This window comes from Gigantopelta aegis, unplaced genomic scaffold (assembly GCF_016097555.1).
Source record: "Gigantopelta aegis isolate Gae_Host unplaced genomic scaffold, Gae_host_genome ctg2195_pilon_pilon:::debris, whole genome shotgun sequence".
NCBI lineage: Eukaryota > Metazoa > Mollusca > Gastropoda > Neomphalida > Peltospiridae > Gigantopelta > Gigantopelta aegis.
In genome coordinates this window covers 13,124-40,295 of record NW_024532866.1, presented here as the reverse complement: position 1 = coordinate 40,295, position 27,172 = coordinate 13,124, and the positions used below count along the sequence as shown (strand labels likewise).

Genomic DNA, 27,172 nt, shown 5'->3' with positions numbered 1-27,172 from the left:
ATCGCGCTATGGTGTACTTATATGAACAAAAACAACACGCAATGTAGCATAGGGTATTCGACTACATAGCAAACAATCCGTGTGAAATTTAGAGGTGCACCATGAACTATGCACGGAGTAAAACCAGCTGCGGCACTGACTGGTAGTAAAAGTGTAACATTGATTATTTTGTGCAAATACTATTATCCATTGGCAATAATCACATAGTATTTAATTCAGCATTCGATTACAGTTGTTATGTAGTATATACAACAGGTTGAAATCAGTGTGGGTATTCCCAACCAAAAATGACGTTTGCTAATAAAATCCATTCATGATATCTGTAAATGGTATGTGAGACCACCAACCCCATTTTCTAGTAGGTATATTAAATGTGAAGTGCCTCACATTTTATTGGTGTACAGCCATGATGTATTGATACGCTGTTTATATCAGTTGTATTAGTAAACGTTAACATTATCGGCAATAGGAATTGATTTGACAAAATAGAACCTACAGCGTTGCGCCTCGGCTCCTTTCTTCATTTGCGGGACGTAGCCCAGTAGTAAATCGCTCGCCTGATTCGCGGTCGGTCTAGGATCGATCCCTGTAGGTGGATCAATAGGACCATTTTTCGTTCCAGCCTATGCACCACGACTGGCATGTGAAATGCCGTCATATGTGCTATCATATCTGTGGTATGGTGCATATAAAAGATCCCTTGGTACTAGTGGCAAAATGTAGCGTGTTTCCTTTCTAAGATTGTATGTCAAAATTACCTAATGGTTGACATCCAACAGCCAATGATTAATGAATCAATGTGCTCAAGGTGTGTCATGAAACAAAAACAAACATAAACCTTCCATCATCCAGTACTAACTAAACACTCAGAAACTCCAACTGGCGATAAGCTTTATAAAAACCTGTCCACGAGATGGCGTCCTGTCTTGGACAGATCTCATCATGTGAAGTCAGAAGTTGTGTGCACATCAAGCGTGCTTGAACAGTTATCTGGTAGAATCATACCCAAAAGTACCCACATCCATCAGATGGCGGGACGGGATGTAGCTCTGTCATAGTTAAAGTTAAAGTTTGTTTTGTTTTACGACACCACTAGAGCATATTGATTTATTAATTATCGGCTATTGGAAGGAAGGAAAGAAATGTTTTATTTAACGACGCACTCATCCCATTTTTATTTACGGTCACATGGCGTCAGACATATGGCTAAGGACCACATAGAGGAAACCCCTGTCGCCACTTCATGGGATAGTCTTTTCGATTAGCAGCAAGGGATCTTTTATATGCACCACCCCACAGACAAAATAGTACCTTTTTTTTTCTTTTTTTTACATTTTTTTTTTACATTTTTTTTTATTACCCCAGACAAGATAGTAAATACAACGGCCTTTGTTACACCTGTTGTGGAGCACTGGCTGGAACGAGAAATAGCCCAATGGGCCCACCGACGGGATACGACCTTAGATCGATCGCTCATCAGGCGAGCGCTGTACCACTGAGCTACGTCCCACCCCGGCTAATGGGTGTCAAACATTTAGTAATTTTGACATATAGTCTTAGAGAGGAAACCCGCTACATTTTTCCATTATTAGCAAGGGATCTTCTATATTCAACATTTCACAGACAGGATAGTACATATCACGGCCGTTGATATACCAGTCGTGGTGGACTGGCTGGAACGAGAAATAGCCCTATGGGCCCACCTATGACGATCGATCCCAAACCGACCTAGCTCTGTAATAGAGCGCCCGACTGGAATGCCATGGGGTATTTTGATTGGACTCGTTTTCCTAACCAGTGCTCTAATTAATTTATTATATGTAACTGACCAACATTTAAGACATTATATGGGGACCCTTTTTATTTGATTTTGTTTTTCAAAAGGTCCGCGTAATTTTTTGTTCTGTTGTTTTGGACATAATGGTGGTTTTGTTTTAATTTCATCTGCAATTTTCCTTTTGTTTTCTGTTAAAGGAAGTGGTCTGAAAGCTGGAAGTAGATCAAGGCTATTTGAGCCTCTGATAAGGCCTGGTAATGGAAGAAAACAGCGATGGAATAGCTATTGTAGGTATAGGATGTCGTTTCCCTGGTGCAGACAACATCGAAGAGTTTTGGCGGGTTTTATCAAAGGGAGAGAATCACGTCAAAGAAATTCCTCTCGAGCGGTGGAATCTGGAGGCTTATTATGACGATGACCCCGACGCGCCTGGCAAGATGTATGTCCGAAGAGCTGGACTTGTGAAAAAGTAATTTTACAATATATACATATAATGCTGAGAAAAATCGCACTCAAACAGTACAATACAATTACATGATCAATTTTGTCACGTACTCGTAACTAGGATGACCAAAATTTGTCACGTACTCGTAACTAGGATGAACAACAAGACACAATGTTGAAACAATAAATTTAATGAAAGTAAACAATATTAAATATATATACACATAACCATACGATACCCTTTCACACCATCTTTCATCCCACCATTCAATGCATTCCAATCATTTCAACACACTATTTACACATATATATATCAAATAACAATAAACAATGTACTGTTATACCCTACAATATAGTTCGTTTCCATTGTCCATGTAATATTCCTGTTTCTACAGTTCAATAAAGAACACAAAGTTTAAACTAAATGTTCACAGATTTCTCCAAATAGAACCACATAAACCAATCCAATGTTCCTCATTACCAGGCACCCCCATCTATTGGATGCACACACCACCACCCATCACCATGTTGGATGAGTTTCTCCAACCGTTGAGTCAACTACCGTCATCCAGTACTGATTTGTCCCGTTCCAACCAGCAAGCACATCATTTCTTCTTACGATACTAAGTACTTCTTATAGACACCATTTGTCCCGTTCCAACCATCAATCCACAACAGTTCCTCTTACAATACTAAGAGTGCTTCGCTGAGAAAGAGGAGAAACCCGACTACATCTCCTATCCCATGTGGATTAAAACTACAATAAAAGATTAAAACATCACACATTCATATCATCTGCATATTAACCTTCTATGTGCATATATATTTTACATTCATAGGTTTCAAATGCTTACGTGTCCAACTAATACATTCCTTTCATCTATATGTAAAACTTTCTCCAATTCAGTTTCTACTTGGGTTAATTTCTCTTTATACACAGGGTAAATATATAAAATTCCACAAATCCACATTAATTATAACATCTATAATGAATTATTTAACATTCAAAATAAAATAGATTCATCTACTCACGCTCTTGTACCAGCTTAAAACACACTTCCAAAAATTATTGTCAGAGTGACCAATTAATTCGTTATTGCAGCGATGAATGTAGTTTTGCACCCTTCAAAATGAATGACACGAACTCCTCAGTACGATAATCCAAAGATATATATATCAGGAAGTTTGGGTTTTCGAAATTAATATGTAAGAGTTCGAATTTGAAACTGCATTGCAACTGGATGATATATATACACGATTAAAGATGACTTCAGACGCCAGCGCAGATGGAGGGTTTCGTGGGTCGAAGTTCTTTCCTGCTCAATCAAATTGTCTTTCTTTTCAGTACATGACTCGAACCCGCACCCCCCCCCCCCCCCCCCCCCCCCCCCCCCCTCCTATATACTTTGATCGCCACGGTCTAGACCTCTTCCTGCATAAATTCCTGCATTCGTGCTTGGACTTAACAAAAAAGGTTTTTTTGTTTGTTTAACGACACCACTAGAGCACATTGATTAATTAATCATCGGCTATTGGATGTCAAACATTTGGTAATTCTGACACATAGTCATCAGAGGAAGCCCGCTACATTTTCTTAATGCAACATGGGATCTTTTATATGCACTTTCCTACAGACAGGAAAACACATACCACGGCCTTTGACCAGTTGTGGTGCACTGGTTAGAACGAGAAAAATCCAATCAGTTGAATGGATCCACCGACAAATGATAGTCGATCGATTACACGAGATTATTAAACATGTTGTTGTGTTTGTATTTTGAATTAGTCAATGGTGCTTTACTGAACCGCAAATGAATATAAGCATAATCAATCAATTAAATGAGAAAATGAACGAGTCATCCATTTAGAAAGTTTATACTTCAGTGACTCATCCAGAGATATTTGTTAGTGCAAGTATTTTGGTCCTCCACTATACTCCAATACTAGAAAACATTATACATAACAATTCGTTGTTGTTGGTGGTATTTTATAAGCATTGGGTTTTTTATTACTTGTCCTATGAACATTGATTACGTATATAGATTATGATTGCAGTTTTGATCAGTTTGACAACAAATTGTTCGGTATCAACGACAAGGAGGCCGAGAAGATGGACCCACAACAGAAGTTTGTCCTCGAGTGTGTCTTTATGGCGTTACAAGATGGCGGAATTACTAGAGAAAATATACAGGGTTCAAACGCGGGAGTCTTTATAGGTTAGTAAACTGATTGTGTTGAATATTTAGCCAGATGCATGCCTTTTCATTTAAAAATCATACATTCTGTATATGCTACCAATCTTGTTGCCACAAAAGACGATGTATGTAAATATATGAAGATGTACTCTTGTTGATATGTATGTCTAAAGTATTTTATCAGATAACACAAAAGTTTAAGTTCCGTTAGACTCGTCTGACAAATTGTTAAATAATTATTCTTTGTTTTTCTTTTTCTTTATTTTCTTTTCTACCAGATATATGTAAGACTGAAAAAAAATCAGTAATAATTCCATAACACCGTCACACCGCTCCGTCATATGCCACTGTTTTTTTATAGTAATGTTGAGGCCCATTTTGTAATAAACGACCCATTTTGTAATATGTACCCATTTTGTAATAAAAAACGACCCATTTTGTAATATGTACCCATTTTGTAATAAAAAACGACCCATTCTGTAATAAACGTAGGTACCCATTTTGTAATAAAATCGGACCCATTTTGTAATAATAAATAGGTGCCCATTTTGTAATAAAAAAAATGCCCATTCTGTAATAAAGGCTTAAAACGTCAGATTACAACATAGGTGTAGGCCTTTGTTTAATATATACAAAGTGAAATAATATTAAACTTTGTGTTTAGATTTATTTCGATGGTCGATGGTTCGCCTGGGATACGAAATTTCTAACGCTAACCCTATAAATATACATTGTTTTCTTGTTCCAACCAGTGCTATTCGTTGGGGTATGAAGAACCAAGTATGTTCTACAGCTGTGTATCAAAAATAGTAGCTTGTGTGGGTAGTCTGTATCATAATTATCGGAACAGCAACAGCTGATTAAAATACTTTGTGATGTTAAAGAAGCATACATTAAAGATTTAATTAATATTGATAAGTGTATTAGTTTGGCATAAAAATTATAAGTTAAGGCACTCTCTTGTCTAAAAGCATACTAGTTGTCACTTTTCTTTTATACTGTTTGTGAATGTAATACTTTTATGCATGTAGGTAATTTTTTATTTTATATATTTCATTGTATTATTACCTAACATGAAAACCAAAAGCGTGTAATTGATGAATATAATAATTGAATTCTCTTGTGCGTTTATACATACTGTGTATATATGCTGTGCTGATAAGCTTACTAATATGGGGAATAGTGGTACTTTCGGTGATCATATCACCCTGCAGCGAGCTGCGCAATTGTTCTTTGTGAACATTTTAGTATTTTCTAGTCTCGGACCTCATGCAACAACCTTACTATCTCCCTCAACTCATTTTAATCCAGCATTGCCAACACTCGTTCTTGGTCATATTGCTGAAGGTCACGGGGAACATTACGTCAGTTTAAATAATTCAGCCGAAATAGTTCATGACACTATACATCGTTTACAGTCTGACGATGATTCTATATTAGATGATGATCACGAGTATCCTTCTCTTGTAACACATTCCACACCAGTAACTGACAGTGATACGGAATGTCTAATTAGCAACACCGGTATAATTAATGCATCTAACAAAGGGGAGTGCGGTGACGGACAGGCTTTACCAAACGAGATTTTTAAGGAAATCATTAGATGGTGTATGTATGATGACTGTCACATGCTCGGAACGTTTAATAGGGTATCCACAGGACTTAGAAAACTGACAGAATCTTTCTTACCAGAAATACATATTGACGATTTCTCAGCTGAACGACTGCATTTATGTGGCGCACTTGAAAAAGTTATAAGTGTTCAGAAATTAATTAGAATTGCGGGTAAAAACAGTGGGCTTGGCCTGAGAATACGACAGTTATTCTCACAAAACCGCAGATGGTACAGTGCCTGGTTGGTTGTTTCCGCGTTATATTTTGGGAAATTTATCATAAACGATATATTTTGGAAATGATCGAATTTCTTACATTTTTAAATTCATATTATTCATCATATGGTGGTTACGATCACTAATCATTATTCTATTTCGGCAGTCCTCTAACGACATCCTGCTTCTGCATAATAATAATGTTAGAATAAGTTGTATTGGGAAAAGAAAATTATAAATGTTACGCAACCAAACGGACGCTCTCTCTCTCTCTCTCTCTCTCTCTCTCTCTCTCTCTCTCTCTCTCTCTCTCTCTCTCTCTCTCTCTCTCTCCTCTCCTCCTCCTCCTCTCTCTCTCTGTCTGTGTGTGTCTGTTGTTGTTTTGTCTATCCGTGTGTGTCTCTGTGAATATATATTTTTGAAAACAGTTTTTTTTCCCATGAAAAGTTTCATTATTCAAGGAGAACTTTTCTTTGTTAGAAACGATGACAGTTTGGTTTTCTTTTCGCAACACAGGTCTGTCTGTTTCTCTCTCTCCCTCACTGGTTCTCTGTATGTCTCATTCTATCTGTATCTCTGTCTATATTGCTTTCTCTGCATATATGTCTGCCTGCCTGCCTGTGTCTGTCTGTCTGTCTGTCTGTCTGTCTGTCTCTCTCTCTCTCTCTCTCTCTCTCTCTCTCTCTCTCTCTCTCTCTCTCTCTCTCTCTCTCTCTCTCTCTCTCTCTCTCTCTCTCTGTGTGTGTGTGTGTCTGTGTGTCCATCTTTGTATTTATCTGTGTGTCTCTGTGAATATATAGTTTGGATAACGGTTTTTTTTTCATGAAAATGTTCATTATTCAAGGAGAACTTTCCTTTGTTAGAAACGATGACGGTTTGGCCAACAACTTTCAGTTCTTTTTGCAATACAGGTCTGTCTGTCTGTTTCTCTCTCTCCCTCACTGTTTCTCTGTATGTCTCATTATATCTGTATCTCTGTCTCTGTTTCTCTCTGCTTATCTGTCTGTTTTTCTCTCTGCTTGTCTGTCTGTCTGTCTGTCAGTCTGTCTGTCTGTCTCTCTCTCTCTCTCTCTCTCTGTGTCTGTGTGTCCATCTTTGTATTTATCTGTGTGTGTCTCTGTGAATATATAGTTTTGAAAACAAGGGTTTTTTTCCAGTTCTTTTCAAAATATACGTTTATTTTTCAGTGAATTCATACATTTATAATAATATTTTGTGTTGACTTCAGGAGGAAGTACCTGTACATGCTTATAATTTATGTAAAAAATAAACCGCTTTTGATACACAATGTTCCTTATCGAAATATTATTAGCACATTTATGAATTAACTTAAATAGTTCCTATTGTCATGCATAAGGGATAGTTCATGTTCAGTTACTACGATTTAACATTTCCTGACACTTCTAGTGTCTCACATGGTATATTTTTAATCTATGGGATCGTTCAATTAGTTGTGCAGCAATTTATTCAAATACATCAAATCTTATTCAAAATTCTGTAATATTATTACAGTGTATATATTTAAAATGTTCATATTTATGGGATTATTAGCAAATGTATATAGAAGTTTAGAAAGAAATATATATATATACCTAATATTGCCGGTAACCATAACAAAAGAAGAATAAGAATAAGAAAGGCAAGTGTGGGTAGTTATATATATATATATATATATATATATATATATATATATATATATATATATATATATATATATGCATTCAAGACCGCATATGAGCACATAGTCAGGCGGGAAACTAAAGTACAGTGTAAGCGGTAAATCGGTTAAGGGACAGTACCTGTACACAATAATTGTAGAATTAACTTCCACAACCATCGGCTGAATGATCACGTGTTTTATGTGTATTGTTCACTTTCTCGTGGTGGGTGGGGGATGGGGTAGGGCGGCTGGGGTGTGTGCGGAGGGAGTGTCAGTGGGAAATCACTTTTGACGGATACTAGTTTGAGTGTATTTCAGCTTAAGTAGTTGTTGATTAAACCCACTGTTTTTAATCAGCTGCTACGGCTTTTACAACACATTCATGTAGGTTACTTTCTCTTACACATATCTACACTTAGATTATAATGTAACAGTCGTGGCGTAATGGGGGGGGGGGGGGGGGGGAGGAACTGGTTGGAACGGCAAAAAGCCCAATTGATGTGTTCACCGAGGAGGTTCTATCCTGTTACCCAAGTCCCCCAGGCGAACGTTCAACCGATTAAGCTAGATCCCGCCCCGATCATGATAGATAATACCACACGATGGGTTACGAAAAACAGCAAGGATATTTTATATGCACTTTTCCATAGTCAGGATAGTACATACCAGGGCTTTTAGTATACCAGTTTTAGGGTACTGGTTGGAACAGACAAAAAACCCAATTTGTGAGTCCACAGAAGTTCGATCCTGCGACACAAGCACCTCAAGCGAGCGGTCTGGAGTAATGGATGAACGGAAAAACTGAATAGGTTCACTTACAGAATCAACCTTAAGACATATTCGTATCCCTGACGAACTCCCAACCACTGAATAAAATCTAAACACAAAGTTTAAAATTATTTCAATTTGTATATATTTAACATCTATGTCGTATTCTGACGTTTTAAGCCTTTATTACAGAATGGGCATTTTTTTTATTACAAAATGGGTACCTATTTTTATTACAAAATGGGTCCGATTTTATTACAAAATGGGTACCTACGTTTATTACAGAATGGGTCGTTTTTTATTACAAAATGGGTACTTATTACAAAATGGGTCGTTTTTTATTACAAAATGGGTACATATTACAAAATTGGTCGTTTATTACAAAATGGGCCTCAACAAACGTTTCTGGTGTCACTTAAGTTAAGATGTGCCAAACCAGTCTTGTGGTGGCAGTCTTCCTACATATGGTGGCAGTCCTGATATAGACGAAGCACATGGCAGCGATGTGTGGAAAAATTTACAACCTTGTCAAAATACCTTTTTGAGTCTGTCTTGTGCGATGATATGATTTTGATCACGATAATGGTTTTGTCTTTTAGATTAGTAGTATTTAATTGTATTTAAGTAATCTGATTTCCATTTTTATAATGTCACTTTGTTGGATAAGTGGCAAACAGTTCCAGAAATGTGCTTTGCTATGTTAATACCTAAACATGTTAAGATATTAAACCACAAAAATCTAATTACAGGCGTCCTGAACGATGACTATAGCAGGCTGATCTCCAAAAAGGATTTCGATCATTACAGCGTAACAGGCGGCACCAACAGTATTATGTCAGCACGTGTTTCCTACACCTTTGACCTGCGTGGACCTTGCATGTCTGTGGATACCGCGTGCTCATCCGCTCTATTGGCCATCCACCTTGGTAGTCAGGCACTTAAATCAGGTTCGTTAGTCACACGGCAGGCATTACTGTAATCTAACTCCCTGTGAATTTCGAGCCTGGAATAGTACCTTTTTTTCTTACTGCATGTATGCATAATACATTTTATTGCAGAGAGAGAGAGAGAGAGAGAGAGAGAGAGAGAGAGAGAGAGAGAGAGAGAGAGAGAGAGAGAGAGAGAGAGAGAGAGAGAGAGAAATCCCAATCAGAATGATCAAAATACATAATGGTGTGCATCCATGGATCAAGAAAGCTTCCCACAAAATAAAAATGGTCTAGTAGTTGTGAAGAAATATTAGTTTATATGTATTTCATTATATAACTATAGAGAATTTTACCCCACTCCCCATGGGATCTCACAAAAGGGGGACCTGACATTAATGACATTCACAAATTATATAAACCATTTATTGATCTTTAAATACAAGAAGACTATTCGGTTATAGCATTTCTGGAAGTAATAACAGAAGAATGAATATATATATATATATATATATATATATATATATATATATATATATATATATATATATATATATATATATATTAATTGGCTTAATGTTCCCCATTTTGGGCCCAGCCCTTATTGGAAATGGTCTGGTAGATCCGAAGACGATATAATTCCAATGCATTTCTAGTAGTTCAATCCCAGCCGAGGACCAAAAGGGGAGCCAACATTAATGTCATAAACAAAGTAGATAAACCATATGTTGCTTTATAAATATTTGAAGACTATTTGGTTATAGCATGTATGGAAGTAGAGAAGAAAATATTTCAAAATTGGCTTAATTTCCCCCTATTAGGCCCCCACCCCTCAAATTCGGGGGGGGGGGGGGGGGGGGGACAGAATGAAAATTCACTTTTTTTTTTACATGTATCAAGAAAGCTTTCTACACAATGTAGTTGTTATTGGTTAAGTGCTTTTGGAGAAGAAATCAAAGAAATAACAGTTTAAATTAATTTCTCTATATAACCATAGAACACCCCCACCCCCTCCCCGAGGACAAACGGGGGAGCCAACATTAAACACCTTCAAAAATTAGATAAACCATCTATAGACCTTAACATATATAAAGACTATTCGGCTATCGCATTTCTGGGAGTAGAGAAGATTAAACAGTGGCTTAATTTTCCTCTTTTGGGCCAAACCCCTTAGATCCCAGATGTGTGTGTCAGAATAACACAATTCATTAAAACAAACTTGTTTGTAACAAGTCTGTAACAAAATTTGGTTGGAATTGGTAGTTTTAGTAGGTTTTGTTTTTTAAATTGACTTAATGTTCCTCTTTTGGGACCCCACCCTTTGGGTAACTGGGGGGGGGGGGGGGGGGGGGGGGGGGGGCAGAATAACTAAATTTACAAATTTGTTTCTCCAGGTGCCAATAAAGCTTCTCACAAAATCTGATTGGGATTGACCAAGTCACCTAAAATGTAATTAAATGGTTGTTTTCAAAATTACCCTGTTACTAGTATATGTTCTCATGTATTATTCTGGAATATAGCAGTTTAGCATACATTTATCCTCTTATTGTTTTCAGTAACTATAATGCTTGACGTAACCACAATAAAGTTTATCTCAAATAAATAATATTCTGTAATGCAGGCGACTGCAACATGGCCGTTTGTGGAGGCGTAAATGCTGTGTTGACACCCTCGATCTTCATACAACTTACCAAAGCCAGGATGCTCTCACCGACTGGACAGTGTCAGGCATTCTCTGCCAGTGCAGATGGATATGCAAGAGGAGAGGGATGCGGGGTTGTCCTCCTGAAAAGACTCTCTGACGTAAGAGAAGGATGGTTCAAAAGACTAATGCATTTATTTCCCTTTTCTTTACAATACGTTACTTATTCTTGCCAGTTCTTTAAATATTTATCCATGACATTTTCATGTCTGATCAGTATTTTAATAATTTATTTAATTTTTATAATTCAGAGGAAAATAGTAGATGAGGAATTGTAATTTTTGTTTAAGACAAATGTCACACACACACACACGCACACGCACACGTACACGCACGCACACACACTGTACGAGAAATAAAATTATATAGCAGACACAGAGAGAAATAGTGATAGTGAGACAAGAGAGACAAAGAGAGCAATATCACCTTTCTAAGTTTATAATTTGTGTTTGTGCATAGGCAATCAAGGATGGCGACAAGATATGGGCAACAATTGTCACAGGTACAAACCAAGACGGCCGAACAGTTTCTCCAATGACTGCACCTTCTGGTCAACAACAAGAACAGCTTCTGAAAACTGTCTACCAAAAGGCTGGAATTGATGCGAGTGAAATAGACTACATTGAAGCACATGGTATGCAAAACCTTGTGGTATTAACAAGGGTGATCAGGTATTCCAAAGGTCCCTACAGAAATATAATACTGGATACGATTGGAGGAAACAGCAACAGTGTTTGTAGGTTGCAGCTCCTTTCCAAAAGTGGGTGCTGGTGCCATGTCAACCCTCTTCCTGAAATGTACTCTAGCTAACAGTGCATATAACCCAACAATTCTACTACAACTGCTGAATTAACTGATCAGGGTAATTATGTCTTGAAGAAATGACCAAATAAATATCTTGTAATTTTTATGTTACCATTATAGATTTGTAAACATTCGTGTTCAGACATTTCTTAAAACTAATGATCATAATATTATAGTTTTCACTTAATAAGTCCAATGGATAAAAAAGACATATATTTTTAGGTGTTCAATAAACTAAATATATTACCTTAAATATCAAACATGATATCATCATACATTTCTATTATATTTCAGGAACTGGAACAGTAGCTGGAGATCCAGTAGAAGTGAACAGTTTAGGAAGGTTTTTTCTGGCCTCTGGTGTGCAGAAGAAGAGATATATTGGATCTGTAAAAACAAACATCGGCCATCTTGAATCTGCTGCTGGTGTTGCTGGTCTTATTAAGGTTTTGCTCATGATGAAGAACAACAAGATTGTTAAATCACTTTTAACAGGAGAAAAGAATCCAGACATTGACTTTGAAAAGTTCAGTCTTGAGGTTCCAAATGATCTTAAAGATTGGGAGAAAGAAAGCAAACTTGCTTGTGTCAATTCATTTGGGTTTGGTGGAAGCAATTTTCATGCTGTTCTATCAACCTATACAAAAATAGCAAACACCACCACGGAAGAAATCATGTCAAAAATGCCTTTGTTGTTTTGTTTCTCGGGACAGGACCAGAATGGTCTAAAAGAAAGTATCCAAGAATTTATTGCGTTTGCTGAAACAAAGTCTGAAATAAATTTGAAAGCTGTATCCTTTTCATCAACAGCGAGGCGTGATCATTTCCATGTGAGGAAAGCGGTTACTGCAAATTCTGTGAATGAACTAGTTGACACACTAAAACCTGATAAGATTTTAGGAACATCTCACAGACGTAAAAGATTGATTTTTGTGTTTGGAGGAATGGGTATAGCTTGGGTGGGAATGTGCAAAGAACTAATGTCCGAATTTAAATTATTCAAAGACAAGATTCAAGAGATTGACAGTTGTTTAAAGGAGTATGTCTCTTGGTCACTCTATGAACGACTTTGTGATGACTACAATGTAGAAGACACAATGTTTGGTCCAATTGCTACGTTTGCATGTCAGGTTGCACTAGCTGCACTTTGGAAACACCTGGGAATCAAACCGGACTGTGTTCTTGGACAGAGTATTGGTGAAGTTGCAGCCTCACATATAGCTGGAGTTTGGTCACTGAGTGATGCAGTGAAAATTATATTTCATCGAACTGATGTTCTGGCAAATGCTACTGGTGGAAAAATGCTTCTTATACGCAACTGTCAGGTAGAAACACTTGAAAATATATTAAATGAACATGAAGGCAGAGCGAACATTGGATTGTACTACAGTCCCAAGTCTTTTGTTGTTAGTGGAGATGCTCATGCCATTGGACAGATTGAAAAGGATCTTCTGACTTCTCCAAATGAACAGAAACATGGAATTATTCTTCAAACACTTAGGTTGAAGATTGCGTTTCATAGCCACCATACAGAAGATTCAAAATGCAAGATTCAAAAGAAACTTACTGGCATGCAAGGATTCAGCCCAAATACTGAAATTATCTCTACTGTTAGTGGTGAAAATGCACAAAAACAAGATTTTTCAACACCATGCTACTGGGGTAAAAACATTCGGGATCCAGTACAATTTGGCAAAGCTGTTTTCAATGCTGCTAAAGAGGACTGTTTTAATATATTTGTTGAAATTGGACCCAGGGCCGTGCTACGTTCTCATGTTAACGATTTGTTCACCAGGGATAATATCACTGTTGTTCCTTCAATGAAAAAGGATTCTGAACTCGGCTGCCTGATTGACACAGCTGGCAAACTATATGAGCATGGCGCCAATCTTAGGTGGAATGCATTGTATGAGGAGCCACATCAGAATACAGAATATCCAAAGTACAGTTTCCGTGCAAACAAATGCCTCTATATATCTGAAGACCAACAACAAGAGTTGATGGGCATAGAGCCAAAGTATAACTTGCATCCTTTCTTGAAGACAATTCACTACAGTGGCTCTAAATGTGAACATAAAATTATTGTGTCTCCAACATCAACTGCCAGTGTTTATGAACACAGATTTGATGGAAACATTCTCATTCCTGGTACACTATATGCAGAAGCTGCCTTTGCTCTTGCACAGCACTACTTCAAGGGAAAGAAAAATCAGAACTGCAGTATTTCTTTGACATTCAAACATCCAGTCTTGTTAAATAGAGGAAAGAGTAAACAACTTGACATCGATGTTACCAAAATGCATATGCCAGAATCATTTACATTTGTGGTACATGATCAAAGTGGTGTGTACGCTGAAGGGAAAGTTAACTCTGAGCATTCTCCTGAAGATGTTATAGTTGATATTCAGAGTATAAAAAAGAGATGTAGACAAACTGTTACAAAACAAGACCTTTACATATATCTTCGTAATGTTGGAATTACTCTTGGAGAGATGCTTCAGCTTGTTGGAGAAACTGTAAAGAGTGAGACAGAAGTCTTGTCACAAGTGTCACTGAACTCGTCTATCAAGGATGAAATGAAAGAAACAACCATTCATCCAGCAATATTGGATGCAATGCTTCATAGCGCAGGAGCTTTCTATGAACAGGCAGTAGAGAGCCAAAAAGCACTGCCAATCCAGATGGAATACCTGAGATTACGAAGTCCTGTTGAAGATAAGATGTTTGTGCACGTGACATTTCTAAAAGAAACTCCTTCCATAAATGTGTTTCACATATCTTTAATTTCACTGGATGGAACTGTATTGGCTGAGATTGAGAAGTTTACCTCGAAAAATTTGGGTTCACAAAAAGATGAAATGATGTTTGAAATGCAATGGTCGCCAGTTGAAAAATTACTGCCAAATGATATTCCTGTGAATCCATCACAAAAGTGGCTAATTATTGCTGACAAAAAGCTAAATGCTACCACCCTCGACCACATAAATTTAAAATACTTGGATCTTGACACTGCAGAAAATGATGTGAGTGAAATGCTTCATGCTAAATATGTGGCTTTAGACACGTGGTCTGCAATAGTGTTTTGTTGTCAACAACAAATTGTGGACACATTATCTGGGGAAGAATACCTTCAAACCATCACCAGGCAATCAATGAATCTGAGAGGTCTGTTGTTATACCTCCACACACAAAATGCAAACGTTCCTTTGGTTATAGTCACAGAAAGTGCTGTGAACACTGGCAACAAAAGCACTTCAGTAGACCTGGTAGCTGGATCCTGCTGGGGATTTGTAAGATCGGTACTGAGAGAACATGTGTACAGTATGGCAACCATTGTTGATCTGCATACAGATGAAAATAACAAATTTGATACCTTAATGCCCACTGCAGTAAGACACTTATTAAAGCAAGATCATCAAGGACGTCATGAATTTGTTTTTGATAAAAATTCTATTTGGTGTCAGCGGATGTTTCCAAATGATCACATGCCACTATATCGAAACAACAAGCTTGATATGGAGTGCAAAGCAAATCTGATGTCTATGCACAAAGACCGTCTTTGCGAACCATACCTTCAATATGATCAACAGAAGATACAGTGTGATCTACTAGACCCTGTAGAAATCAGAACAACAAAGGTTGTAATACACAACTCATGTCTGTATCAACAGTGTGTACCAGATTCAAGCATAATCACTCTTGAAACCATTGGAAAAGTGTCCATAGGAAATGATTTGCTACAAAATGTTGCAGCTTTTTTTCCATGCAGAGTTAGTACATTCATGACAGTTCCAAAACAAAGCATTATTGACATAAATAAAATATCATTTTATGAACCAGGACTTCTAACGAAACTGGTTTTGCTCTGGCACCATTGTATATCAACAGACACACAAAGAGAAACACGCAATAAACCTCATGACTCGTTCTTGCGAGGTATTTGTAAGGTAGATTCTGAGACAACAAAGAACAAGCAACTGGAAATATTCATTCTTTGTTCTGATGTTACTCAACCAGTAGCAAATGCACTGCTATTCATGCTTGAGACAATCCAAAGAGGCAACAAGGTTGAAATAGTTAGCATCAACAGTCCTAGTTTACTGACGAGATATTCTGAAGCAATTATTGTATCAACCATTCAACTGAATGAAAACACAATTGAAACAATGTGTAAACTATGGCCAAATGCTAAAAGAGTTGTCTGTATGGACCAGCTACTACCAAGACATGCTGATCTACAGCTATGTCATAGAAATCAACAGCTACAAATACAAATTGTCAGGGCTAGTGACATGTTCACACCTAGATCAGCAATAGACACCATGCCCAAACTAGTGAAATGGATTCTACATAACAATAACATTGTCCACAAAATTGCTAATACATTTCAGGATCTAACAAATCACCAAACAGAAATAAATGTTGCAAGGTTGATACAATGCTCAACGATTCAACTTTCTAGTGCCGATGGCTATGGCATTCAACCCGTGCTTGCTTTTGAAGACACTTTGCTTCGTCCAGATGGCATATACATTGTGATTGGAGGTCTAACGGGACTTGGATGGGAATGTGTTAATTTCCTGGCAAAACAAGGAGCTGGTGCAATTGTTACAATAAACCGCCGATCTGCATCAAGGAATAAATTACGACATATAAAGAAGATAACAGCAGAACACCACTGTCAAATACGTACTATGAAGGCTGATGTTACAAACATGCAATCTCTCAAAAAGGTTTTTAAAACAATTGAGGACAAATTTCCAAGAAAACTGCTTAAAGGGGTCTATTTTGGAGCAGGTGTCCTTGAAGACAAAACTTTGATCAATATGTCACAAAACACGTTTGTGAAGGTTGCGGCGCCCAAGGTACATGGGGCTTGGAATATGCATCTACTTACAGAAAACACACCTCTTGATTTTTTCATCATGCATTCTTCAGTTACAGCAGTGTTTGGTACTCCTGGTCAGTGCAACTATGGAGCAGCTAATGCCTTCCAGGATTCATTAGCACAAAAACGCAGAGTGGCTGGACTTGCTGGGCAGAGTATTAACTGGGGACCCCTCGATCTTGGGATGCTGCAAAATAAATTTGATGTTAAGGCTGCTTTGGAAGAACAGGGATATATACCACTCAGCACGGAAGAAATCCACAAATGTCTTTTGTCTGTACTCATGTTGGATAAGCCTACCATCATTGCTGCTAAATTCAACTCGATCAAGCTGGCCAACAGCATAGCAAATGAGAATAATGTGGCTTTACAGTTCAAGCTAAATTCCATCCTTGATGTTCCAGCCATGGAGAATTTACCAAGGGAGACAGCCAGTAAGCATACTGTTGATGTAGAACAACTAAAGGTTGCAGACACTGACACTAGGCTGAATACAATTAGAGAATACATAACAGAATTACTCACAGATCTGCTTGGCCTTGATCCAGGAATTCTTGAATTAGACAAAGGTGTAGATAAATTGGGGTTGGATTCCATGCAGGCAATGAGCACAAGTAACCAAATCTATCAAACTTTTCAAGTACGGATTACTTCAAACGGCTTGCTAGGACAAAATCTTTCAGCCAATGAAATTACAGAACTTATTAACAGAAAATTCATGACCTCAGTTGACAAAGTTACAAGAGCAGGTGTTTCTTCGCCATTCACTGGACAGACAATGACATACATGGAATACACTTTCTATAAGATTTACTGCAAGAGTCCTACTGACCCAAGTTTGTATTACATAAACGAGATATCGATACCAGAAACAGTAGCTAAGCTAGAAATATGGAAGTCAATAGCTGCTAAACTTATGTCACGACATGAGGTTCTGAGGACAAAATTTAAAAAGGTACCAAAGAACGAGAACATCAGATGGAATGTCAAGAGGAAAATTAACCCAGTTGGAATGCCACCTGACTTCAGAATAGTTAAAGCAGAAAATATAGATGAGATAGAGAAACACTCAACAGAAGCCTTTGACCTAGAAACACAGGGCCCTCTCCGCTTCATTTACATTCATGGCAAAATGTGCCATTTCAGGACAGTATATAACAGCATTGGTTTTGACATGCAAGGAATTGGGGTAATTTTCAAGGACATTGTGGATATATTTCTTTCAATCCAACATAACGTAAAACTGCCAGATCTACAGACAGTAGGAGGAAGTCTGATAGTAGTGGAAATGGAGAAGGTTTTGCAGGAGAATGGTCAAGCATTGAAGAACTTTTGGAAACATTGGCTTGAAATACAGATTCCTGCAATTACTTTGGGTACACAAAGACGACCAAAGACATTAAAATATAGGACATATCAACAGGAGAAAGCAACACTAGAACCAGCTATTTATGGTGCACTACTTGACTTATCAAAGTCCAAAGGTTTAAGCATCTACAAATTAATTACCAGTTTCTACCAACTACTTCTCCACCTCATGACCAATGAAAGAAATGTGGCAATTTCAACAACAGTCGATGTAAAGCAGTATATTCCAAATGTTGGTAATTCTGTTGGACTTGGAACAAACTACATTCCTTTGCTAGCCAAATTCCCATCAGATAACATAAGTGTTGAGGAATTTTTGCAGAATAATAAAGCTGCACTTCAAATGGCAATAGACCACTGTGTATGTCCACTGGACATCATTAGTGAACTGGTTGGCTCCGAAAAGATCACAAACATAATTCGAAACAAAGTTGTGATTGTCGAAGATGAATTTGTGATACCTTTGTTAAGACTAGCAAAGGATGCAGGCTACACATTCGACGTGACAAAGTCAGAAGACCTGGGAACTCACACAGAGACACAGTTTAGCATGTGGAGCAGAACAAAAGAAAAACAAATAACTTTTGACTTGATGTACAACTCAGACGTGTTACACAGAAGTCGTGCTAAACATATCATAAAGGCTTTTGAGGAAATGATTACTGAAATAATCAGTGACAGTTCTGTGACTACTGCTTATCTACGGAATATGGCAAGTATAAGAAAACTGAGAGCAAACCATAATCAAACCCTCACAGATTACTCACATATGTGAAAATTACGAAGAATGCAAAAGACATTACACATATGAGACTTACATGTATAAGTCCTACAAACTATGCAGTACTCAGGTATTACTGAACGTTTAGGGCATTAGAGTTAAAGCATCCCGTCAGTGTTACATACAAATTAAAGTATCAACATTACAGCATATCAAATTTAATATGAACATAATAATATTCTATACATCCCCCCCCCCCCCCCCCCCCCCCCCTTAATCTATTATGCCATGCTACGGCAAACTCAATAAGATATAATTGTGTACACAATGAGTTAAAGTAGAAATTGTGGCACTTTAAGATAATCATCAAAATATTATAACCTTGTAAACTTTATTTCGGTTCACTCAGGCCGTCAAACAACAGCATATGAGGACAGATTTTACAATAGTTATTTACAGTGACAAGATGACAACAGGAGTTCTTCCTAGAATATATACAAACATAATTCAAAATAGCTATATACACATTTGAAAAAAGAAGACACATGCTAAGCTTGAGCAACAAAACTAATCAACAATTTTTTTCTATAAAAAGCCTTTACCAAGTGGATTATAAAACTGACAAGTGATGTTCTAAAAATTGTTAATGCAAGACTTGCTGTTTTTTACCACTGCAGATCAGTATTATCTTACAACAAGAATGTAAACAAACGTTTATAGAAATTGCAGTTCAGGACGGGTATTGCAGAATGACCATTTTTTTGTGTAGAAATGAAATATACTATTTCTTGATTGTGGAAGGGTAAGAACACATTCTTATTGTGGTGGTGGGGTTTTTGTTTTTAGAATTGAACATAATATTTAATCTTATTATACCCTATTCGATTATAGGGAGTATGGCTGACACAAACATTACTAGCAATGTGGTAAGTTTGGTCGGAATATCTTTTAACTAAATTCAAGGTTTATTTGGCCAAACAAAATATAATAATTTTGGAACTCTTTAATGAAGCATATGCATTTGATTTTGAATTTATTTTTGTTGTATTGTTGTTGTTTTTGTTTGTTTGTTGGTTTTGTTGTTTGTTTGTTGGTTTGTTGGTTTTTTGCTTTGTTTTTGTTTTGTTTTGTATGTGTGTTTTTGGTGTTGATTTGCTTTGCTTTTTGTTTGTTTGTTTTATTTTTTTTAGCAATTTCCTAATAGCATATTATTCTTAATTGACATAAGAAAAAGGCACCATTCTACGTTTGTACACACTATTGTATATACATGTCCATTTTAATATATTATACCTTATGATAACACTTTGATATGTAAACATATATGTGAATGTAAGATATTCAAAAAAGTATTCATTTACACAATATTAGCTGATTTATTAGATGCCAGATTTATACTGTTATGCATTGTGAAACACTGAATTAGTTCTACTTTAAAAAAAAAAAGTGTTTTATTTGTTTTTAGCAATTACATAAAATATATTCCCTTAAATTAACGTTACTTGTCATTTGTAAAAGACAGCATAAAGAGGTTTTAACTTTCGCCTGTGTCTTGCTAAGAAAATACTGTATACATATGCAGAAAGAAAAAAGGTATTATTTTGCTTTTGTATGCACTATTGTATATACATTGTCTGTTGTAATATATTACATCTTATGACAATTTGATTTGTACAATATATGTTTTGAAGTTACAAAATGTTAAAGGGACTGTCCTCAGATTGTTGCCATTGTTAAAATGTTGCCGACTAAAAGAGATGCTTTTTATGACTAAATGTGTAAATTAAATATATTTTTCTCCATAAAATATCTGTTTCTGATCGCTCTAGTGTTTGTACTAGGTCAAACTTCATTTTATTTTATTGTGTGTACAAAATGATTGGACTACTTAAAAATAATAGAACGACCAGAAAGACAATGAATATACAGGCGCTGATCTTCTAACACACATGATAAGAAACTATATTCAATATGTAATTTCAGTGATCAAAAGGCTCCATATATAGTACACAAAATACCATAGCAGCAAACTCAGGATAGTCCCTTTATATATCATTTATCATATAATATCTTACTTTTTCAGTGCAATCGAAGTATGTGATATTTTTCAGATCACATACTTTAAGAATTTGATAACTTTGCAAATTAGATACAAATTAATCGAGATCACGGCACAAGGTTTATTGACATTTAAGCAAACGTACAAGGGAGACACTCAATAATTGACGTATGCATTCATAGTCACCAAATAAAAACATTTCAATAGCAATTTTACACTGAAAGCTGTCCAGCGTTCAGAAAACAAAAAATGTTATGCACTAGTTTATTTTGATGTAAGGACATCCAAAATTACGTCATTCGAGTTTGACGGGTTTTTTCATTCAAAAATACACCGCGCCACATATGCTAATGTCATTTGAATATCTAGTAATGGCGGACTGGAATTAAAGTTGCGTGTATAGTTTATACAAGCGCGTTGTATTAAGCTTCAGATTATATGATAACGATATTATTACCCTCGTGTGTTTCAATATCGTCAATATGATATAATTGGAATAAAAAATAATTTATTGTGCTCGTCAGAGGCTCGCATAATACAATTTGTATTCCTAATATATATATATATATATATATATAGTTCATGTTGACCTATTATGACACCCGATTGCCGATGTGTATTTTTGTGCTGGGGTGTGTTAAACATTCATTCATCTCTTTATATGTAGAACTAGATCTTTTTATAATCAAATATCAGGTGACTGATATCAGCATGCCGTGTACTGTAACTGAAAAAAATGTGTTAATCTGTAAACATGTGGCACACTTATTAATAATATGCAATTAGCTCTACGTAGATAAAGTTCACTTGATTACATTGTTTATAGGTGTTTTATTGTTTGTTTTTTGTTGTTGTTGTTTTTTATTTGATTTGTTTTGTTTGTGGTTTGTTTGTTTTTTATACTGACATACAGTTTAAAATAGCAAGCAAAAAGAAATACTTCATATTATATTTCAAGATAGTGTACATAAGCTGTGGCTATCAACATAGCGCACATATTGAAAAATAGTATGTTAGCCTATAATAAAAAATTTCACGCTTAATTCATTAATACTGTATATATCCTGAATAAAATGATGTCTCTTTTGTTTAGTAATTAGTGTAATGTTATTTGTAGTAATAATTCTTAATAACAATAATAATTATAATTAATTGGAATTTTCATATTGACCGTGTCCGACTATCGTAGTGGAATAGAAATTTCAGTTGTTTATTTTTAAGTGGGGGTTTTTTCTATTCATATATTGTATTGCAAACTTGTGTGTCTCGTTTTTGTAGCATCATAGAACGTAGTAAGATGAAAAACCTTGATGGTTTTTGTTTTATATGCAATTTGATTTGTATCTATCAGTACTCGCTTTTTCAAAAGTTTATGGGCATTTGTGAATGTTCTTCTCAAAAATTATTGTACACAATGTATTTTCTGCTGGAAGCAGAAAATTCACCAACTTGATTTATTCCACCGACTACCACCAAGACCAAGAGTATGTTGAAAGGTACTATGTATATCCTTGTAATTAATTCCACAGAATTTAATAATTTTTAAGGAAATGATATCTGACCATTGTTTTTGTAGACTACATATTAAATGTTTTCACAAAATATGTATGTACGAGTACATAGGGCACTTTACGAATATATACTCAAAGAAATGTATAATTGTAGTGGGTTTTTTAAATGTAGTTATTATTTTACGAATGAAGAAGATGGGCCTTTTCATATAGGCTTTATCCAGCTATGAAATTGGATAAGAAATTCATTTATTTATTTTCAATTGTGTTATGTTTATGAAAGGATTGCGAAGGTTAAGATATTAATGTTTTGTTGTTTTTACCGTTATTAATAATATTACCATAGAGCGTAGTATGCTGTGAAACCTGATCGTTTTTGTTTCATATTCAGTAGAATGTGTATTAATAAGTACCGTACTCGTTGTTTTTTAGTTATTAGTTTGGGAACAGTTGTTCATGCATGTATTTAATTGCTGATAGACTTGTTGACCCGATAAACCACTCGTCACTGGATAAGGGCAAATACCATTGCGTAAAACAAGAGAAAAAAAAAACGTCCAAGAAAAAAACACATATAATGGCATTTCTTAACAATGCGTTACATTTAGATAAAACAAAAATGATATTTCTGCATGTATTTATAAAATGTAATAATTTTATAAATGAAAACAAAGTGGTTCGAATCTTGGCAACAATGCTTAAAACGTTGTATTATCAAGAGAAACGTTGTTGTCAGTTTTTGTTTTTATTTTATTTAGGTTTAGTAGGGCAACAATTCTTGTTTTTTAATATGGTCACCATGGTGGGGGGTTTTGTTGGTGGGTTTTTTTGTTGTTGTTTTTTGTTGTTTTTTTGGGGTTTTTTTTTAGTTTGTTTGGGGTTTGTTTTGTTTTTTTTTTTTGGGGGGGGGGTTATTTTTTTATGTTCTCTTCTATTAGTATCTAAAAATGATACCAAAGTAGATGTTTGACGCTGAACCTAGATTTTAGTCAGCAAATATTCAGATTAATTTTATGCTTTTCAGTTTAGTGTAACCCTTTTGAATTTTTAGATCGCCACCATGCATTTGTCGAATATGATCCTACCTTAGTTTGTAAGAATAACTGAATGTCGATGTTTGATGCTAAACCTACTTTCAAGTGCACAATATTCGGAAAATTTCATTTATGCTACTAGTATGTCATTTATGATTAAACATTTCAAGATGGTTGCCATAATATTTTTCGTATGTTCTGTCTACAAATGATAGGAGTCAAATTATCAGAAAATGCAGTTAAGCTTTATCACAAGTTTGTATTGGTAAATGTATCATACTAACAAAAACATGGGCACTAACGGGGTTTAAAATGTACAATGCAAGCACTGTTGAAATGTAGGTGCAGCATCATACATCTTGTTTCTATGTTGATGGCTTTAGTAAGTGTTGCATTTAAGTTATTATCTAATAAGGCAGTTTTGTATTATGTAGCAAAACGTTGTTTGTGTCACTTTTGAGTTATATGTATATATGCCCGTTTTGTAATGTAAATGGCAAACAATTTTTTAAATAAAATCTTGTAAATATATTTTAATAGAAATGTTGTTTTTTTATGTCGTCTTTACGTACTCAAAAGGGGATGTATATATATTATATTTTCGGCGACGACGACCACGACGTCAACTTTTGCGATTAGCTTGAGAACGTTAATGTTTTACGCTTGACTCCATTGTTCACAAACTATAAGTTCTAGATTAATGAAATTTGGTTATTAGTTGCATTTATGGATGTGCTCGGAATATGTTTGTGAATGATATATGTTTGGGTTTTTTTTTTTTTTTTTTTGGGGGGGGGGGGGGGGGGGAGGTGGGGAGGGGGAACGAACGAGCATGGAAGGCCCAAGACATTAGGTGGGCTGGGGCATGCCTCCCAGGACATTTTGAAATCTAGAGGCTCTGAAATACCATTTTGCAGCCACTTCAGAGAGGTTACATACTTTAAACGTCAATATCAATAATCAGTAAATAATTTTTTTAAAACAACAACTGACACACACACCCCCCCCCCCCCCCCCCCCCCCCCCCCCCCCCCCCCCCGCTAGCTACAGCCCCGAAAAGGTCAACCTTTTGGAGAAAAAAATTATTTCAAATTATGCTGTAATCAATTTCTCCAAAATTACTTACACTGAATATTTACTGCAATACTGGTCACTACTATTTTCAAGGGTGGGACGAGCCCAGTAGTAAAGCGCTTGCCTGATGCGCGATCGATTTAGGATCGATCCCCGTTGTAGGCTATTTGTCGTTCGAAGCAGTGCTCCACAACTGTTGTAACAAAGGTCATGGTATGCACTATCATGTTCGTGGAATGGTGTATATAAAAGATCCCATGCTTCTAATCGAAAAAAACCCTCTCGACATGTCCGCAGTGGGTTTCCTCTCTCATATGTCAGTGACGTAGGGTAGGGGGCACGGGGGCTATGCACCCCCCTATCAAACCTTTTTTTAATTGTATTAAATTTTATAAAATAATACATACATACATACATACATACATACATACAGGTCTGCCACTGTGTCATGCACGTAAGCGGGATCGACCGCGATAATTGTAGGCCCCATGCATGTGGTTGAGTTAAACAGCATAATTTTTATGGATGCCTCAATAGTTCAGAGCGCAACGTGGTTTTTCTTGCAATTTGCGGGCGATTCGGTGCCACAGGTTCGAGTCCCAGCAACGGCATGGGACAATTTGTGAGGCTAGAAAGGATTTAATTATCCCCTGCGCCAGTGCGTTAATATCTATGTATGTAACAGTCAACATCGACATAAATACAATATATAGATATTCATACATCAATACATACATATACACACACACACACACACACACACACACACACACACACACACACACACACACACACACACAACCACCCCCTCTCCTATAAAATCCTGGCTACGCCAGTGTTATCTGTATAGGCTTTAACCATATCTTCGACACCATATGGGCATCTTTATTTCAAACATTGAAAAGGCCTGTAAAACGATTTTTTGTGGTTCCCTAATTGTAATATTTAATATTTATACAGCAATTGGGATGGATTTGACTGGTTAAAAAAGTTAAATGTGTGTAATGAATAGAAGACAGTGTTTTTGTATGAAAAAAAATGGAATTTTAAATTAGGGGGGTTGTTAGTTGAACTTTTAAGTAAACCCCTGTTCAAAAGATGGAGAATCTAGTACAATTTTTTTTTTTTTAAATGAAATTTTGCTCCCCGACCCCAGTAACCCCCCTGTACATGGCCCCTGAAAATTCAACCCCAAAATTTCCCCCTTATTCCTATTTTCGTAATTTTGAGCTTCTATAATATGATAATATTGGCTTGTGATGTGTCCTTATATAGGTTTTCGATGGTGCTGAGTCCAAATATGGGCTTAGAAATAATCTTCGAAAATCCAATATGGCGGAAATCCAATATGGCGGCCATAATTGACCATTTTCTGATATGAATGATCAATATAATATAATAATATGGTTGTCATATGTCGTTTTATAGGTTTTCGAGGGTACTGAATCAGAATATGTGGTGGGAAATACTGTAGGACCATCCAATATGGCGGAAGTCCAAAATGGCGATACACTCAATGAATCAATTTGTGACTATGATCAATAAAATGAACGCAAACTCCTGAATTATGGTATCATTATCATACAATACATTCTGTAGCTGTAATTACTTTGTACCATTTTATCATAATAACCGAATCTTGGGATATACGCATCCATTGAGATCAGTGTTTGATTGAAATCCTCAAGTGTAACAGTAGTTTTTGATGTAACGTTACCTAGGTAAATTTTCAAGTTCATTGCAAAGGTCTTTGAAGGTAAGTTTTTATACTCTTTTTTTTAAATCTGAAAATGTCACTTTTTTGGGGGACAGATAGTGCCGTATCCCTTGCATAGCGAACCTCTAGATAGAGGCGATTATTTTTCGCAGTTTCATTCGTGGTTAGATCGCTCGTGTAAGTTTCTACTTGTTCACATGATGTGAATGGTCCTCCCAAAGCTTTCAACGCATCTAGGTCTCTATTCCTTCTCCGATCGACAGCCATATTCGCAATCTCTTTGTTTTCTAGTCCTTGTTTCATTAAGTCCTCTTGTTTTTTGCTCCAGGCTTCCATAATTTCAGGGATTTTTCCTCCGCGCTGTACAAGTTTAGTGTATTTAGTATAGGATCCTGACGGCTGGGTTTCTATCAAATCAGCTGATGTACATTTCACTTGAACTGACGATGCACATGCCAGTTGTTTAGCACCTCTTCTCTGAAGTTCATAATTTATGAAGCCGACACTGCGCTCGGCTGTTAGATTGTGTATGGGTGCTTTCTCCAGCTTTTCACTGTCCATGTGTTCGAGGGCATATTCTGATGCTTCATTATGACCTACACCAAATCCAAACATATCTCCTTTCTGATGCTTGAACCCTTGAGCGAGCTTCGGCAGAATCATTGAGAGAACGTTTTTCACTTCTTCTCTCATTC

General features: G+C 36.3%; 1 protein-coding gene across 1 annotated transcript; it reads left to right on the top strand.

The window, feature by feature from the left end:
• Positions 1-2,034: 2,034 nt before the first annotated feature.
• LOC121391354 (phthioceranic/hydroxyphthioceranic acid synthase-like) lies at positions 2,035-19,136 on the top strand. Its single transcript, XM_041523013.1, has 6 exons — positions 2,035-2,246; positions 4,277-4,437; positions 9,423-9,620; positions 11,221-11,402; positions 11,761-11,935; positions 12,400-19,136. Exons 1-6 carry the CDS (start codon positions 2,035-2,037, stop codon positions 19,134-19,136), a joined length of 7,665 nt encoding a protein of 2,554 aa, XP_041378947.1.
• Positions 19,137-27,172: the final 8,036 nt, after the last annotated feature.